This window comes from Theropithecus gelada, chromosome 12 (genome assembly GCF_003255815.1).
Source record: "Theropithecus gelada isolate Dixy chromosome 12, Tgel_1.0, whole genome shotgun sequence".
Lineage (NCBI taxonomy): Eukaryota > Metazoa > Chordata > Mammalia > Primates > Cercopithecidae > Theropithecus > Theropithecus gelada.
The window spans coordinates 55,585,453-55,605,185 of record NC_037680.1 but is presented as its reverse complement, the minus strand read 5'-3'; the positions used below and the strand labels follow the sequence as shown (position 1 = coordinate 55,605,185).

Sequence of the window (19,733 nt, the reverse complement as noted above, 5' to 3'; positions counted from 1 at the left end):
CATCAACAGTGACAAGTTTGTCTTCCTCTTTACCACTTTAGATGCCCTTTATTTCTTTCTCTTGTCTGATTGCTCTGGCTAGGACTTCCAGTATTATGTTGAACAGAAACTGGACATCCGTATCTTGTTCCAGTTCTCAGGGGGAATGCTTTCAAGTTTTCCCCATTCAGTATAGTGTTGGCTGTGGGTTTATCATAGAAGGCTTTTATTACCTTAAGATATGTCCGTTCTGTGCTGATGTTGCTGAGGGTTGTAATCATAAAGTGATGCTGGATTTTGTCAAATGCTTTTTCAGTATCTATTGAGATGATTATATTATTTTTGTTTTTAATTGTTTTGTTTATGTGGTTATCACATATATTGACTGGTGTATGTTAAACCAACACTGCATCCTTGGTATGAAACCCACTTATTGGGTTCAGTTATTTCATGTTTTGTTGAGGATTTTTGCATCTATGTTCATCGGAGATACTGGTCTGTAGTTTTCTTTTTTTGTTATGTCCTTTTCTGGTTTTAGTATTAGGGGAATATTGGCTTCATAGAATGATTTAGGGAGGATTCTCTGTTTATCTTGGAATAGTTTCAGTAGTATTGATACCAATTCTTCTTTGAATGTTTGATAGAATTCAGTTGTGAATCCATCTAGTCCTGAACTTCTTTCGTTGGAAATGTTTAAATTACTGTTTCAATCTTACTACTTGTTATTGGTCTTTTAGAGTTTTTCTTTCTTCCTGGTTTAATCTAGGAGGGTTTTCGATTTCCAGGAATTTACCTGTCTCCTCTGGGTTTTCTAGTTTGTTTGCATAAAGGTGTTCATGGTAGCCTTGAATGATCTCGATCTCGGTTATAGTATCTCCCATTTCTTTTCTTTTCTTTTTTTTTTTTTTCTGAGATGGAGTCTCACTCTGTTGCCCAGGCTGGAGTGCAGTGACGCGATCTCGGCTCACTGCAAGCTCCACCTCCTGGGTTCACGCCTCAGCCTGCCGAGTAGCTGGAACTACAGGCGCCCGCCACCATGCCTGGCTAATTTTTTTTGTATTTTTAGTAGAGATGGGGTTTCACCGTGTTAGCCAGGTTGGTCTCGATCTCCTGACCTCATGATCCGCCTGCATCTGCCTCCCAGAGTGCTGGGATTACAGCCGTGAGCCACTGCGCCTGGCCAGTATCTCCCATTTCATTTCTAATTGAGCTTATTTGGATCTTCTCTCTACTTTTCTTGGTTAATTTCATTAATGGTCTATTGATTTTGTTTATCTCTTCAAAGAACCAGCTTTTTGTTTCATCTTTTTTTGTTGTTGTTTCAATTTCATTTAGTTCTGCTCTGATCTTTATTTTTTTTCTTCTGCTGGGTTTAGTTTTGGTTTGTTCTTGTTTCTCTAGTTCTTTGAGGTGTGAACTTAGATTGTCAATTTGTGCACTTTCCAACTTTTTGATGTAATAGGCATTTAATACTTAGCACCATTGTTACTGTATCCCGGAGGTGTTGATGGGATGTGTCACTATTATTGTTCAGTTCAAAGAAATTTTTTCTCTCTTGATTTTATTGTTGCCCAAAAGATCATTCAGGAGCAGATTGTTTTAAGGTATTTGTGTAGTTTTGAGCATTCCTTTTCAAATTAATTTCCAATTTTATTCTACTGTAGTATAAGAGAGAGTACTTGATATAACTTCAATTTGCTTAAATTTATTGAGACTTGTTTTTTGGCTTATCATGCGATCTATCTTGGAGAATGTTCCACATGCTGATGAAAAGAATGTATATTCTGCAATTATTGGGTAGAATGTTCTGTAAATATCTGTTAAGTCCATTTGTTCTAGGGTGTAGTTTAAGTCCATTGTTTCTTTGTTGCCTTTCCATTTTGATGACCTGTCTTGTGCTGTCAGGAGAGTATTGTATTTCCCCAGCATTAGTGTGTTGCCATCTATCTCATTTCTTACGTCTAGTAGTAATTGTTTTATAAATTTGGGAGCTCCACCATTAGGTGCATATATATTTAGGATTGTGATATTTTCCTGTTGAACTAGTCCTTTATCATTATATAATGCCCCTCTTTGCCTTTTTAAAGTGCTGATGCTTTAAAGTTTGTTTTGTCTGATAGAAGAATAGCTCCGCCTGCTCACTTTTGGTGTTCATTTGCATGGACTGTCTTTTTCAACCTGTTTACCTTAAGTTTATGTGAGTCCCTATGTGTCAGTTGAATCTCTTGAAGACAGCAGATACTTGGTTGGTGAATTCTTATTCATTCTCCATTCTGTATCTTTTAGACCATTTAGGCCATTTATATTCAATGTTAGTGTTGAGATGTGAGGTACTGTTCTATTCATCATGCTATTTGTTGACTGAATACCTTGGTTTGTTTTCATTGTGTTATTGTTTTACAGGTCCTGTGAGATGTATGCTTTAAGGAGATTCTATTTTGGCGTATTTTGAGGATTTGTTTCAAGATTTAGAGCTCCTTTTAGCAGTTCTTGTAGTGCTTGCTTGGTAGTGGCAAATTCTCTCATCATTTGTTTGTCTAAAAAATACCTTATCTCTCCATTTATGACACTTACTTTTGCTGGGTACAGAACTATTGGCTGATAATTATTTTAATTAAGGAGGCTAAAGATAGGACCCCAATTCCTTCTGGCTTGCAGGATTTCTGCTGAGAAATCTGCTGTTAATCTGATAGATTTTCCTTTATAAGTTGATATAAGTGATGCTTTTTCTTCACAGCTTTAAGATTCTTTCCTTCATCTTGACTTTAGATATCCCGAAAACTATGTTCCTAGGTGATTATCTTTTTGCAATGAATTTCCTGGGTGTTCTTTGAACTTCTTGTAAGTGGATGTCTAGGTCTCTAGCAAGACCAGGAAGGTTTTTCTCTATTATTCCCTCAAATAAGTTTTACAAGCTTTTAGATTTCTCTTCTTCTTCAGGAATACCAATTATTTTTATGTTTGGTTGTTTTAATATAATCCCAAATTCCTTTGAGGTTTGTTCATTTTTAAAAATTTTTTTTTGTCTTTTTTGGATTTCATTAATTTGAAAGCCTTGTCTTTGAGCTCTGAAGTCCTTTCTTCTACTTGTTCAATTCTATTGTTGGAACTTTCCAGTGTATTTTGCATTTCTCTAAGTGTGTCTTTTATTTCTGGATGTTTTGATTGTCTTTTCTTTATGATATCTATTTCTCTGGAGACTTTTTCATTAATATCCTGTATTTTTAAAAATTTCTTTATTTTCACCTTTCTCTGATGCCTCCTTGAATAGCTTAATAATCAACCTTCTGAATTCTTTATCTGGCAATTCAGAGATTTCTTGTTGGTTTGGATCTGTTGCTAGAGAGGAGCTAGTGTGATCTTTTGGGGGTGTTATAGAACCTTGTTTTGTAATGTTACCAGAATTACTTTTCTGGTTCATTCTCATTTTGTTAGATGGTTTCAGTGGAAAGATCTGGAACTCAGGAGCTACTCTTCAGATTCTTTTGTCCCACAGGGTGATCCCTTGATATGGTGCTAGGGATGGGGCTTCCTGAGAGCCGGACTACAGTGATTGTTGTTGCCCTTCTAAATCTAGCCACCCAGTGGGGTTACCAGGCTCCAGGCTGGTGCTGGGGAGTGTCTGCAAAGAGTCCTGTGATGTCATCTGTCTTTAGGTCTCCCCTCTGTGGTTACCAGCACCTGCTCTGGTGGAGGTGGCAGGGTTATAAAGTGGACTCTGTGGGAATCCTTGATTTTAGTTTTGTTTGGTGCTGGTTTTCTTGAATGCTGATTATGCTGGTAGTGAAGTTGTCATGTGGACAGAATCAGGACCTCAGTTTAGCCAGAGTGTTGCAGGTGGTGGAATTAGCTGTTGTTTTCTCCTTCTTTGGAGCAGAGTTGTTCTGTGGAGTTACTGCAGTGGCTTGATTGGTTGGCCTCCAGGCACTTTCAAGAGAGTACCAACTGCAGTGGTAGAAAGTGGATATAATCTTGCCCCACATTGGCCAGGATGAGTACTTTGGTTTCTCCAATTTGGTTGTGGCCATAGAGCTCACAAGAGCTTTATCTTTTGTCTTTGGCTACCAGGGCAGATAGATGTAAACCATCGGCAGGGTTAGAGCAGTCTGAGCTCTGACTCCCTTTGGACGGGAGTTTCTGTGGCCACTGTGGGGGTTGGTGGGTGGTTCTCAGGCCAATGGAGTTAGGTTCGAGGGGAATTATGGCTGCCTCTGCTGCATCATATAGATCACCAGGGAAGTGGGGAAAAGCCAGCTGTGACAGGCCTCACCTAGCTCCCATACAGTCAGCAAGGCCAGTCTCACTCTCACCTTACCCCCACCAACCACACTGAGTTTGTATCCAGACAGCCAGAGAGCAGGGCTGAGGTCTTGCCCTCAGGTACAAGCCTTCACATTGAGAAAACAAGCAGGGCTCTCAGGTCTCTCACCTTCCTGCCTGCCCGCCTGCATGGTCGGCTGCGGCTTCTGTGCTTGTATCTGCACTTCCCGTTTGCCCCCTACTCCCTGGATTCTGCTCAGGAAAGTTTGTGCTCAGTTGAAGTTATTACAGAGTTCAGCTAGGAGCATCCTTCACCCTGTGGCCCCTCCCCAATTTCACCAGCTGCCTTACTTCCCCTAAGGGACCTCTGTGAGATGAGGTCAGGAATGGCTTCCTTGGGCTTGTGCTGGGGTGCTGGGGACCAGGAGTGCCTACAGGGCTCTTCCAGCTGCTGCTTCTGCTTTTATGTTTCACACAACTCCCTAAATCCATTTCAACTCTAGGTAAATTAAATTCTTCTCCCATGATCTGGATTTTTGGGTTCCCCAGTGGGGATGTGTGTTCAGAGGCTGACTTTTCTCCCCTCTCACACTTTGTTGATTCACAGTTTTTCAGCTGTTTTGTGGTGTTGCAGCAGCAAGCCACTTTTTTCAAAGGATCTGTGAATTCTTCAGTTTTCCTGTTATGTTCCTATGGTCGTTCTTGGAACAAAAGTTAGCAGTGTGAGTCTCCAGATGCTGTACTGTCTGTCCAAGTGGGAGCTGCATGTTAGTCCTGTCTCCTATTTGCCATTTTCCACCTTTATGTTATTTAACATTTTATTGTGGAGATGGAGGTGGTGTTGGTTGTATTTTGCAAGATTTTCCCTTTGTGTATTTTGTACATTATCTATTTAAATTTTTCTATCAGATATTAAAATAACCAGAAAGAGGAAGGTTTTTTTTTAATAACTGTGCTAAACATTTGAAAAACTGGAACAAATAACTTTTGAAAAATTAAATTTGACCTAGTGATACAGTAATAATGATTTTTTGTTACCTATCTCTTTTGTGACAACAGTGAAAGAGATTGATAGAAAGGAGACTGTAGAAAGGAGGAAGATACAGAGTAAATACAGTTGTTTTCATCTCTTGACTGCTTTACTTTTTATCTATCAGGTCATTTGATCTTGGCTTATACACCCACAAAACGGTATTTCTCCTTAGTATTACTTTAAGCTACCTTTGTATCACTTTCAAGATATTCTTAAAATAAAACAATTTTAAAAAGCTGTTTAATTTTTTTAAAACCCAGTATTTTGCCTTGCTGAAGTGTTTGTGTAAAGGAAAGTTTGGATAAAGCACCTGTCTCTCAGGAGATAGTGATGAAATGGAAGATTGCTTCTGGATGTCATAGTTTGCCAAAGAAAATCTAGACCAAGAGACTAAAACCATTGTCCTTTTCCTTTTTAGAGATGTGGAGAATGCAGTTGTGGGAAGTTAAATTTTAGCATATGATGGCATAAAATCAATAATTTGACTTGGAAAGCTTCAATAATATTAATAGATTTTACTCCATGGGTCAGCTGCATCTATCATTTTGTACGCCGTGTCTTAGGGATGCCAGATGTTCCTATTTCTTGGATGCTGTTTAATTAGGTTTGACTATGGCAAGGGTTAAAATCTCAATGTATTGTTGGGCATTTTTATTGAAATTAAATGGCAACAGAGTTTAAAAAAAAAAAAAAAAAGCCTAGAGTGATTGGAGACCGTCTTCTAAACTCTCAATTTTAGTTTTGCTGCTTTTACCAACTTTCTCCACTGATTAAAAGAGGAGCCTATTTTAGCCAACTTAAGCAGAAAAGGGATTTATTTTGTATAATTTACAGAACTGATGAGAAGGATGGAGAAATAAGTTCAAAAAAAATAGGAAGGAATTAAAGGCAGCTGAGAATTTGTCTCTGCTCATATACCATAAAGAAAATCTGGTTAGAAAGCCAGTTCTGTTTCTGTGACTGTTGTCTCTGTATCTGCATTTCTCCCTCAAGGTTGAATTTTTTCTTTTTCTGGGGGAGCATCCTATGGACAGCTGAGATCAGTAGTTCTCTTGTTTCTAGCTTTCAGGAGTGCCTGAGGTCAAAACTGTTTTTTATAATTCTTATGTTTTATTTGCCCTGTTTACTGTGTTGACATTTGTGCTGATGGTGTAAAAGCATTGGTGAGAAAGAGTGCTGATGCCTTAGCATGAATCAAGGCAGTGGCATGTCTGTATGCATGTCAACCTAAAAGGAAGAAGCTGAGGCAAAATTAATATAAGTGAAGAGGTTTTTTTGGCTAAGCTCAAGGACTGCAGCCTGGGAGCATAGATTCAAATTGTCCTGAACATGCACTTTGATTAGTACCAGTTACAAGTAGATTTTTAAAGGCAAAAAAAGTTGTTTGTCAGGAATTCTCATTGGTTCACATAAATAACATTGGTTAATGATTGGCTCTACGTTGTTAAGCTATAAGATATGGATTATCGCAAAAAAGTCATCAGAAATTCTCATTGGTTCACAGAAAGAACACTGATTAGTGATTGGCTCTACATTGTTAAGCTATAGGGTGTGGATTATAATGTCCAGTGGGGTATTATTAGATTTATTTATAGCTACTTGTGGTAATAGTAAGCAATTTCAGAAGATGAACACACAGCGCAAGACATGAAGAAGGGCATGATTGTGGTCTCATTTTAGTGTCTCTCTTGGTCTGATAATTAAAAGGACTTGCATTCCTCAGATAAAAGTTCTTCCTTTTTTTTACCTGTACACACACACACACACACACACACACGTATAACTTTTCATTGACAATATTTCTCATATCAAATGTGAGAGTTTTTTCTTCACACCAATCAATTCTCCATCTCTCCAGATACCACCTGGGTGTCCTACAACCCAATTCAGTTCTGGCAGTAAGTGCCTGGAGTTATCAGATCCAGAGTTTAAGGGCTCAGTCCCACAAGACTGTCCTCACTTTATTTATTTGTTTCTTTTTATTTTTTATAGACAAGAATCTTGCTATGTTGCCCAGGCTGCACTCAAACTCTAGGGCCCAGGCAATCCTCCCACCACAACCTCCTTATTAGCTAGGACTACAGGCTCAGGCTGTCTTCACTTTAGGCGCCATAGCTGGGCTGTCCTCATTTTAGATGCCAGGCATAAGTATTGGGTCCCCAGATTACCCACTATTCTGTCTGACTTGGCTACAAATCAAGGTTCTCATCACCCACAACCCCTTCAGGTTTGATAATTCACTAAGATACCTCACAGACTTCAGTAAGACAATTTACTTATGATTACTGGGTTGTTATAAAGGATACAACTCAGGAACAGCCTATAGAAGAGATGTTTAGTGCAAGGTATCAGGGGAGGAGGCATGGGGACTTTCCATGGCCTGTCTGGGTGTGCTACCCTCTCAGCACCTTGATGTGTTCACCCACCTGGAAGCTCTCTGAACTGTTCCCATCCCCTTTTAAAAAAAATAGAGTGGGGTTCTTGCCATGTTGCCCACGTTGGTCTTGAACTCCTGGATGTCATGGTTGCTACTGCCTGGGGCCAGCTTTGCAGTTTTTAAAGGGATTTACCAAGACAGTTGTAGGTAAAGAAATGCAGATTTATTAGCGAAAATGTGAAAATATGCTGCAGGGTTGCATTGGGCAGCACAGCAGAGAAAGGATTGTCTGCCAAGAGGTGGGGGCTGGAGGGAAATTGTATATAGAGTCATGCTACAAGGCGGCTATCTGCGGAACAAGGTAGCTGTGCTTGCAGGTTGTTTGTGATTAACCATCTGTTCGAACAGTAGTTCATTGTTTCCCATCTGGGATCACCCCTTTCTCGTTGTTGCTTACTTATCAGGACTCCACATCTGCCCCACCCCCTCTGACAGAACAGCAGTGACAAATCTTTGGCAATGGGGTGGAGGTCTCATCTTCCAACTACTTCCTGGCATGCCTAGAGCATGGAGTAGAACCTACCTATGGTTGTTGGTTTGTCAGGAGACCCTGTGGGTCATTGTCCCAGATTGTGGGTCTTAGGATATTGGATTTTTCTGGAGGAAGGTATTCATCAGAGAGGGGGAGTATGTCAAGATGAAACTGGTGACTAGCTGAATCCAGGGGAGATTTGTAATGGTAGCAGGCATCTCTGGGGAGAGACTGATCCCATACACAGTATCATTTGAAAGTGAAACTGTTGAATTCTAGAACATAAAATTTTGTTTTTTAAAGCCATTGTCCAAAAAGGGATACACAAACCTTTTGCTTTGTGATTGTTTTTCCTTATTGGAAACCCATTTAGGTAACCTGAAAATTAAACTCAATGAAAAAGTGTTTGCATTTAATTAGACACAGGAAGTGTGTGTTCAGCGGGGGAATACATGACTCTTAGGAACAGCATAAGTTGGTTTTTTTGATTACATAGAAAATTTAGACATACCAAGAAAAGCCAGGGGTCCAGAATTAAGTTATGTTAGAGGAAAACATTGCTTAATTTTTTTGACCTTAAAGTTGAAACGTTAAAATATTATGCTAATGTTTAGCATTAGGACATAATAGCAGTTAGAATTGGGAGGAAAACACGACAGGAGCTGACAAAAACTGGGGAGTGTTGTTATATTAGGCCTTTTTTAGGGGAGAAAAAACTGAAAGCAGCGGGACACAGCAAAAGTTAAACTGAGATGATTCTGAGAAGTTTTAAAAATAAACATTATAAAATGAAAAGTAAAACTTCTTGTAGTTTTGTTAAGAACAGATTAATACCTTAAGAAAACCTTGTTTTAACATATGGAGAGGCAATGTTAGAAAGACTATCCTAAATAATTCCCTTTCAGTTATAACCAACTTAATCACATAGAAAATTCCTTTCATAAATTTCCCTTCACAAACCTTCTTATGACTTACACAGACTATTTTTGACTTGCTTGGACTTTACAACTTGTCCTAAGCATTCCTCTTTCTTAAACAACCAGTCATTCTATTTCAGGACAAGAATTTACTATACGGGATTTTTTTTCTCATATAAAGTATTTTTTGTTTGTTTGTTTGTTTGTTTGTTTTTAAATAACCTTCCTTTCCCAAAATACCTTTTTACCCTTTATAACCTTCTTCATGTCTCTCTTATTCCCTGGTTCCTTTTGCCTTGTTTTATATATAACCTTTAAGTAACCTTTGAATTAGACAAAAATTATTTTACTTTTGTTGGGAAGTTAAGATTTGTACTTCATGTTGCTGTGTGATTTATGTGGAAGAGCAAATGAGGAGGTAGTTTACATGCTGTAGAAGTTATCCCTTCTTAAGAGATTTTTCAATTAGATTTCTTGCTAGGGCTTGTTTGAATAAATGTGGGCTATATTTTAAACACCTGAGGTAGGACTGTCTAACTTGAAGTTTCTATTTAATCCGTTTTTACACTGCTGTAAAGAAATACCTGAGACTGGGTAATTTGTAAACAAAGGAGGTTTAATTGACTCACAGTTCTGCATGGCTGGGGAGACCTCAGGAAACTTACAGTCATGGTAGAAGAGGAAGCAGACACCTTCTTCACAGGGTAGCAGGAGAGAGAAGTAAGGAGGGCAGGAAAAATGGCCATTTATGAAAACATTAGATCTCGTGAGAACTCACTATGAGAACAGCATGGTGGAAACTCCCCCATGATCTAATCACTTCCCTCACTCTACATGTGGAGATTACAGTTCTCTTCCTCAAAACATGGGGATTACAATTGGAGATGAGATTTGGGTGGGGACACAGAGCCAAACCATATCCAGTGGCCTGTCCTTCTGCATCAACAACACTTACTTGGAGAAGTGTCCTCAGTACAATCTGGAATGGGCTGGAGGCTTCTAAAGCAGCCAGCAGTTAAGCCTGTCTCTTGTCCTTGCATTTTTCTTTCTCTTTAGCTCTGTTCCCCTTAATCTGTTCTCAATTATTGAAGAAAATTGAAACTATGTCCAGCAATGTTGGGAAAGTAGTTTGTGGTCTCTAATCTAGCTTTTGGCCTTCATGTCTAATGTGCAGGGATACCTGGCTGATAAACAGCTATGACATTGAGGCCTTCTGGGCTCTGGGGGTTCATACTAGTATATTTTCTCATAGCCTCAGCCAGCTTGGAATACAATAGGGCTAGATTTTCATTTGACCCCTCTCATTTCCCTTAGTTTGGCATAATTTACAGGTTTTATATGGCCTTTTAAATGCCCTGAATCAGGCAAGTGATCATGTGATTATGACATTTCCTGCTGTGGTCTCCCTCTTGATAACCCCACCTAGGATCAGCGTCAGGCACTGCAGTTCTCCCAGGGCCAGACTCCTGGGGATTTGGGGTATGCACTTCATCTGCCCACCTGTGAGCCAGAGACCATATGTGGGATTTTTCCTCATGGGTGCAACAAATGGTAAAAATAATATACATGTCCTACCAAGCGAGGTAGATAAAGCAGTAGTCTTTTAAATTCCTTCATGAAATGAGGAGGGCCCCTACTGAAAGAGCCAAAGCTTAGTTTTTATTTGGGAAAGATCAGACTTTAGGAAGGGAGCATGGACTCTCATGGTTCCTAGATCCCCATTTGCCACGTCCTGGAGCAGCAGAACTTTTTCTGAGGCCAAAATAAGATCTCATAGGTGACCTCTGACCTAGTATGAGAAGGGGAGAAGAATCCCTGATAAGGAGGAGGAAATCAACATCAAAGGTTGGGATGTTGAGGGGAAGGTGAGAGAGAGGGAGCAGATGGAGTAGGTGTAATTGAACATGAAGGTAGTTTGTTACGGGAAGAAGGTGTGGCCTCAACCCATCGAGCTAGCTGGGAAGAACGGGAGAGAGTAAAAGAAAGGCCATCCAAAATGTCAAAAGAGTCAGTGGGGCCAGAGAATATAGTCAGCACATTCAGCAGGTTTGGTGGAGATTTGGATCCCGAGAGAGTGAGTTACGAAAGCCTGGACATAGGAACTTCAGATCACTTAGAAGAGTTGCAACAGAAAAGGGCAAGCTGTAAAATAGTATTGGGGCAAGGGTCCCACCTTGTGGCCAGGAGGATTCCTGATCTGAAAGTTTGTAATGTGGCCATGTTGTATTGCCCAAGAAAATTAAACTTTCTTTTTGAGAGTGTGAGGGTCAGATTTATCCAGTATTTTAGGATGCTACCCAGAGATGAGTCTGAAGGAATAGATGGGGTTTGTCCCATGGTGAGACTGGAAAACAAGCTATTTGGGGCTAATAAAATAATAGTACCTACCTCATAGAAATGTTGTGAAGACTAAGATAATAAAAAGAAATCGTTTAGAACAGTGCATAGTTTATAATAAACACTTAGTCAATGTTAATTATAGTAATTATTATCACCCCTTTATCAAACTTTCAAATCAGGTCTTCGACAAGCTGGTCACAAGACAGGAGATCTAAGACGTGAATCTAGGCTGTCTGGATTCTTGTATAACTGGATAACAACTCATCACATCAAGGTATTGATCTGAAAACATGGAGTGCTACTAGTTTTAGATTAAAGATGTATATTGTGAGCTCTTTTCCTCCTACTTCCTATTACTCTGTTTGCTGGGCTAATGTAGAACAAACTTGAATAAACAAATTGCAAATATTCAAGGGAACTTGAATATATCATCTAGATGGACAGCTTGTTTTCTTTGAAGACAGATGCAAATGGTCGTGTTTTTTAAATTGTATACACAAAAGCTGTAAAATTATATACTAGTTTAAATTAGTCTTGTTTAATTAGCCATTATCTGACCAATGTTACAACTCCATCTTTTTTTTCCTTAACATCTATTTTTTGTTTGTTTTTTAAAGACTGCTTTTTTTTTTTTTTCTCCAGAGCAGTGCTGTTTCTTGAGTTTTCAGCTCTAGCTGGTAGCATAACCTTAGGTGGGATAGGTTCATAGCAGGTGTTTGCTGAGTAAGTAATATACAGAGAGTCATATTTTCTGCTGTGCTAGAAACTGTCTTCAAGAGAGTATGCTTTCATTAAATACAATAAAATTTCACAGTGCACTCCAAGGAACTGCTCTGTGTTGTGATGGTGGGTGGGTGTGAGATGGGACAGGGGAGGAAGGGATAAAATGTGATTGAGAATACTCTCTCAGACATGAAACTAAGTATAAGAAGATAATAGAATTGATTTTGTTTGTTTGTTTTTGTTGTTGTTTTGTTTTAAAGGTCCTATTCTCCTTAAAATCAAAATTTGATAGTATACTGGGCTGGCCAAGCCTGAATGCCTGCCATGGCAAAACCTCCATTTAAGGGAAACTATCTTGCCCTTAGCCCTTGCTATAAGGGTAGTCCCTTTTTGTATTTAGCTATAACCCCTGGCTATGGCTGAGTAGACCCTGGAAAACTGAATCAAAGAATAGTGAATTGTGGCCTGGTACAAAAAGATGAACTGGCCTAACCACAATTTTCCCTGGAAAATTAAAAACTGTAAAATGTAGAGAGATGGAGGCAGTTAACAATGGGGGCAAAAATTGAAACAATGTATTAGAAAATGTAGTGAGATAAACAGGATAAGAGGTGGTACCCTGTATTATAGGGGAGCAAAAATATGAGAAATCAGAAAAAGCCATTTAATAGTGAAATGGAAAGAATCAGATATTTGGCATTAAGCTGTGTAATTAATAAGGAACACAAAGGAAGATTGACTGCCTGTTTCATTGATTCATTTGTTTATTCAACAAATCATTTTTTTAGTTACTACTGTGTACCAGGCAGTGTTTTAGCCCAAGAGTATTGCTCTGAGAAAGAATTAAGCCGGTGATTTTCAACCACTTGTGATTTTGCCTACCAGAGGATATTTGGCCATGTCTAGAGACATTTTGGTTGTCAAAACTGAGAAAGGGAGGTGGTATTGGTTTTTAGTGAGTAGAAGCTGGGGATGCTGCAAACTATTCTACAATGCACAGGATAACTCCCTACAAAAAAGAGAATCATCTTGCTCAAAATGTCAGTAGTTCTCAGGTTTAGAAACTCTGGGATAAACTATCATTAGGATATATTTCATGGAATAATTGTTATCTTGTAGTTGACATTTGACTTTCTGTGTTTTCAGAATTAAGGAAGTTCACTGGAGTAAAATGGAGGCCTCAGTAATATTACCCATTCTGAAGAAAAAACTGGCCTTCCTTTCAGGTATGTTTTCTTCTTAAAATTTGAAGTGTTTGATATACAAACTGTTTAATAGTTTTTTTGTTTGATGATTATGACAAATGCATTTTATGTTTTTATGAAAGTTTTGTTTAAAAGATATTTCTGAGACATCTTTAAATCAGAGTGAAGAGCTAGGAGAGCTAACTCTGTACTGGTTCTTGGCAGGCCAATTTATTTTTCTAATTTCAACTTTTATTTTAGATTCTGGGGGTACATGTGCCTGTCTGTTGCATGGGTATATTACATGATACTAAGGTTTGGTGTACAGTTGATTCCCCTCACCCAGGTAGTGACCATAATACCCAGTAGGTAGTTTTTCAGCCCTTTTCCCCTTCTCTCCCTCCCCCGCAGTAGTCTCCAGTGTCTGTTGCTCCCATCTTTAGGTCCATGTGTGCCCAGTGTTTCACTCCTTCTTACAAATGAGAACATGCAGTATTTGGTTTTCTGTTTCTGTGTCAATATTCACTTAGGTTGATGGCCTCTGGCTGCATCCATGTTGCAGCAAAGGGCATGATTTCCCTGTTTTTTTTTACGGCTGCATAGTACTCTATGATGTATATGTACCACGTTTTCTTTATCCATTACACTGTTGATGGGCACCTAAGTTGATTCCGTAGCTCTGCTATTATAAATAGTTCTGCAAGGAACATATGAATGCATGTGTCTTTTTGATAGAGCAATTTATTTTCCGTTGGATATATACACAGTAACGGGATTGCTGGATTGAATGATAGCAATCCCATTACTGGGTATATACCCAAAGGAAAATACATTGTTTTATAGATTTCTCTGTTTTAAGTTCTCTGAGAAGTCTCCAGACTGCTTTCTCCAGTTACTGAACTAATTTACATGACCACCAACAGTGTATATGCATTTCCTTTTGTCTGCAGCCTCACCAGCATCTATTATTTTTTTGACTTTTTAATAATAGACATTCTGACTAGTATGAGATATTTCATTGTCAATTTGATTGCATTCCTGTGATTATTTGTGATGTGCATGCTTGTTGGCCACTTGTATGTCTTCTTTTGAGAAATGTCTGTTCATGTCCTTTGCCCACTTTTTAATGGGGTTATTTGTTTTTTCCTTGTTGAATTGATTAAGTTCATTATGGATTCTTGGTATTAGGCCTTTGTTGGAGGCATAGTTTGTGAATATTTTCTCCCATTTTGTAGGTTGTCTGTTTACTCTATTGATAGTTTCTTTTGCTGTGCAGAAGCTCTTTACGTCCTGCTTTTCAATTTTTGTGTTGCAGTTACTTTTGAGGACTTAGTCATAATTTTTTTTCCAAGGCCGGTATCCAGAATTGTAATTCCTAGGTTTTCTTCTAGGATTTTTATAGTTTTAGGTCTTAGGTTTAAGTCTTTAATTCATTTTGAGTTAGTTTTTGTATATGGTGAAAGGTATGGTTCAGTTTCATTCTTCTGCACATGGCTAGCAAGTTATCCCAGTACTATTTATTAAAACGACAGTTCTTTCCCCATTGCATGTTTTGTTGAAGATCAGAAGGCTGTAGGTGTGTGAATTTATCTCTGGATTCTCTGTTCTGTTCCATTGGTCCATGTGTCTGTTTCTATACCAGTACCATGCTGTTTTGTTTACTGCAGCCTTGTAGTGTAGCTTGAAGACAGGTAATGTAATACCTCTGGCTTTTTTCTTTTTGCTTAGAATTGCTGTGGCTAGTTGGGCTCTTTTTTGTTTCCATGTGAACTTTAGTTTTTTTCTATTCTGTGAAAATTGACATTGGTAGTTTGATACGAATAGCATTGAATTTGTAGATTGCTTTGGGCTGTATGGCCATTTTAACATTTTAAATATGATGATGGAATGTTTTTCCATTACTTTATGTCTTCTGTTCTTTCAGCAGTGTTTTATAGCTCTCCTTGTAGATATATTTCACCTCCTTGCTTAGGTGTAGTTTTAAGTATTTTTTGTGGATGTTATAAGTGGGAATATGTTCTTTATTTGGCTCTCAGTTTGAGTGTCATTGGTGTTTGGAAATGCAACTTATTTTTGTATATTGATTTTTTTACCCTGAAATTTTACTAATGTAATTTATCAGTTCTAGAAGCCTTTTGGTGGAGGCTGTAGAGTTGTCTAGGTATAGAAACATAAAGTCAGCAAAGAGCAATAATTTGACTCCTTTTCTATTTCTGTGCCTTTTCTTTTTCTTGCCTGATGGTTCTTGCTAGGACTTTTAGTACTATGTTGAGTGCAAGTGGTGAGAGTAGCTATCCTTGTTTTGTTTCAGTTCTTAAGGGGAATACTTTTGGCGTTTGCCTGTTCAGCATGATGTTGACTGTGGGTTTGTCTATAGATAGGTTTTATTATTTTGAGATGTATTTCTTCAATGCATAGTTTATTGAGGGTCTTTATCATGATAGGATATTGGATTTTATTGAAGGCTTTTTCTGCATCTATTGAGATGATCATATGGTTTTTAATTCTGTATTTGGTAAATCACATTTATTGATTTGTGCATGTTGAACTGATCTTGCATCCCAGGAATAAAACCTATTTGAATGTGGAGGATTATTTGGCTGTGAATCCATCTAGTCCAGGGCTTTTTTTTGTTGGTAGATTTGTAAATTACCAGTTCAATTTCAGAACTAAATATTGGGCTGTTGAGGGCTTCAGTTTCTTTATGATTCAACCTTGGGAGGGTCTGTGTTTCTAGGAATTTATCCATTTCTCTAGAGTTTCTAGTTAGTGTGCGCAGAAGTCTTTTGTATTTCTGTGGGATCAATTGTAATGTCACCTTTGTCATTTCTAATTGTCCTTATTTGGATCTCCTCTCTTTTTTTCTTTCTTAATCTAGCTAGTGGTCTTTGATCTTGTGTATCATTTGATGTTGTCAGCCCCCCCCCCCCGCCCCCCACACTTTTTTTTGAGACAGGATCTCACTTTGTCACTCAGTCTAGGGTGGAGAGCAAGTACGAACTAGGCTCACTGCAGCTTTGACCTCCTGAGCTGAAGCAATCCTCCAGCCTCAGCCCTGACAATTAGCTGGGACTACGGGTGTGTACCACCATGCCCAGCCAATTTTTGTATTTTTTGTAAAGATGGGGTTTTGCTGTGTTGCACAGGCTGATCTCAAATTCGTGAGCTCAAGTGATTCGCTCACTTTGACTTCTCGAAGTGCTGAGATTTGAGGGCTGAGCCACCTTACCTGGCCTTGTTGATTCCTTTAATGGATTTGGGGTCTCAATTTCATTCACTTCTGCTCTAGTTTCAGTTATTTCTTTTTTCCTGTTAGCTTTGGAGTTTGTTTGTTCTTGTTTTTCTAGTTCCTGTAGGTGTGACGTTACATTGTTAATTTGAGATCTTTGTAACTTCTTGATGTAGTCATTTAGTGCTATAAACCTTAACAGTTTTTGCAGTATCCCAGGGATTTTGATGTTGTATCACTGTGTTCATTTATCTCAAACAATTTTTTGATTTCTGCCTTAATTTTGTTTACACAAAAATCATTCAAGTGCAAGCTGTTTAATTTTCATGTAATTGTGTGGTTTTCAGAGATCTTCTTGGTATTGATGTCTACTTCTATTACACTGTGATCTGAGAGTATGGTTGGTATGATTTTGAGTTTTTTTAATTTATCGAGACTTGCATTATGGCCAAGCCTGTGGTTGGTCTTAGAGTATGTTTCACATGCAGATGAGAAGAGTTTCACATGCAGATTAGAGTTTCACATGCAGATGAGAAGAATGTATATTCTGTGGTTGATGAATGGACTGTTCTGTAGATGTCTATTAGGTCTAATTGGTCAAGTGTCAAATTTAAGTTCAGAATTTGTTTGTTTTCTCCCTGATGATCTGTCTAGCTCTATTGGTGGAGTGTTGAAATCCCCTGCTATTATTGTGTGGCTGTCTAATTCATCTTGTAGGTCCAGAATTACTTTTTTTATGAATCTGCAGTACTTCGTTGTTGGGTGCATGTATATATATTTAGAATAATCAGGTATTCTTGTTGAATTGAACCCTTTATCATTATGTAATGCTCTTCTTTGTCCTATTTGATTATTGTTGGTTTAAAGTCTGTTTTTTCTGATATCAGAATAGTGACCCCTGCTCTTTTTTGTTTTGCTTATGTGTAATAGGTCTTTCCCCAACCCTTTTCTTTGAACCTATCCTTATCATTACATGTGAGATGGGTCTCTTAAAGACAGAAGATGGATGGGTCTTGTTTTTTGAGTTTTTTGTTTGTTTGTTTGTTTGTTTGAGACAGGATCTCGTTCTGTCACCCAGGCTGGAGTGCAGTGGTATGATCATAGCTCACTGTAGCCTTAACCTCCTGGGCCTAAGCAGTCCTCCCACCTCAGCCTTTCAAGTAGCTGGGACCACAGACATGTGCCATCATGCCTAGCTAATTTTCTCATTTTTAGGTGTCCTTATATATTGCCTACGCTGGTTTTGAACTCCTGGTCTCAAGTGATCCTTCTACCTCAGTCTTCCAAATTGCTGAGATTATAGGCATGAGCCACTATGCTTGGCCAAATCTTGTTTTTTGAATCCATTTTGCCATTTTGTGTCTTCTAAGTGAGGTATTAGACCTTTTATATTCAAGGCTAATATTGGTATGTGAGGTTATAATCCTATTTTGAAGTCATTAACTGGTTTCTTTGTAGTCTCAATTGTGTAGTCGCTTTATAGGGTCTGTGGGCTATGTAATTAAATGTGTTTTTGTAGTAGCAGGTGTTCTTTTGTTTCCATCTTTAGAACTCCCTTAAGGATCTCTTGTAAGGCTGGTCTAGTGGTAATGAATTCCCTTAGGAATTACTTGTCTGGAAAAGATTTTATTTCTCCTTCACTTACAAAGCTTAATTTGGTAGGATATGAAATTCTTGGTTGGAAATCTTTTTCTTTAAGAATGGTAAAAATAAGCCTCCAGTCTCTTTTGGCTTATAATGTTTCTCCTGAGAAGTCCACTATTAGCATGACAGGGTTCTCATTGTATGTGATCTGACTCTTCTCTAGCCTCCTTTAAGATTTTTGATGCTCTACACATTCGGAGAAAGCTCTCTAGGAATGAACTATAAAAATAATCCCTGAAAATACAGTCTTCTGATACTTATTCTGTTCTGTAATTTCATTAAAATGACCTCTACAAGGTAGGTGTCACGATGTCTCACTTCTTATATGAAAAGATAATAATTAATAATTGACTAACTGGCATCCAAATAATTGTTTCTGAAATACAGAATAATTAGTTTTTATGATAACTATCTTCTAGCTTTTTTCTTCCATCTTTCTCTGAGGAAGTTTCAGTACACTGGAGGAGTTATTTAATATCCATTATGCTGTTTTCACCCTTTGCTGTTCAAAACTGTTTATATACACTTGAATTTATCTTCAGTTATCAACTCAAAGTATGTATCAGCTAAGATGAGTCAAGGGGAAGCTGTGAGTGGGAGCAGTGGTATGGTACATTGGGTGTAGTGATCTTCTAGAGTTTGGATCATTGAGTAAATCTGTACATGCTGTAGCATAGATACCGTAGCTCTGCCAACTCAGAGTTATTTGGCCTGTATTAGCTTGTTTTCTCTGTGTTAATTCTTATTTATGTCCTGTCCTAATTGCCTTGATAACACTAATGTCCTTTTTTCAAAGTATGTTATGTCTCTGTATAAATCGACATGTTTTCCTAGTGCATTTTACATATTGTATATTATATACAATACTATATACTATATATAAAAATATATATTATATATTATACTCTGATATGAATGATTTTGTAAATATTCTTATTCATAGCTTTGTGCATTTTTTTCTCTTCTATACCTAAAAAGCTTTGTGTATTTTGTACAAGTTCAGCAGTATGCATTTTTATAAGTAGAAGTGGTATAAAGATAATATGCATTTATATTTGTGTTAGGTTTTGTCAGATTGCCCTCCAAGAAGATTGTTTCAATTTCTGTTTTTTACAATGGTGTATGAAAATGCCTGTGTTCTCACACTCTTTTCAATAGCAGACATTATTATTCTCTTATAATCTTTACCATGACATTTTTGCATCTTGTGACACTTGTCTCTGTAGCATTTGATGCTTTTGACCATAACTACCTTGAAAGTCTTTTTCCTGTTGGCTTTCACCCCTCTGGTACTTTTACACTGGTGATTATTTTATTGTCCCTGAATGAAAGCTGAGGGAATTTAGTTAAATCTAGCCCTGAATGTTCAATTTATCTTCTAAAGACAATTCTACAGTGAGTCAGAGTGCCATAGTCCAGGTGTGAGCCTTTTTTGGGGCTTGGCTTAATGCATGGATAAAGCTTAGCAATTTTGAAGTATAAATGAAAGACTTCTTAGCCTATTCCTATTAACTT

General features: G+C 38.0%; 1 protein-coding gene across 2 annotated transcripts in view; it reads left to right on the top strand.

The window, feature by feature from the left end:
- Window positions 1-19,733, top strand: part of SESTD1 (SEC14 and spectrin domain containing 1) — a 149,908-nt gene that overhangs the window by 53,709 nt on the left and 76,466 nt on the right. The window contains exons 2-3 of one of the 2 annotated variants that reach the window (XM_025405482.1): window positions 11,618-11,712; window positions 13,308-13,387. In XM_025405482.1, the coding sequence (XP_025261267.1) occupies window positions 13,333-13,387 (55 nt within the window). In that variant the 5' untranslated portion in view covers window positions 11,618-11,712; window positions 13,308-13,332. The remainder of the gene's footprint in view (window positions 1-11,617; window positions 11,713-13,307; window positions 13,388-19,733) is intronic. The other variant, XM_025405481.1, reaches the window with a different exon arrangement.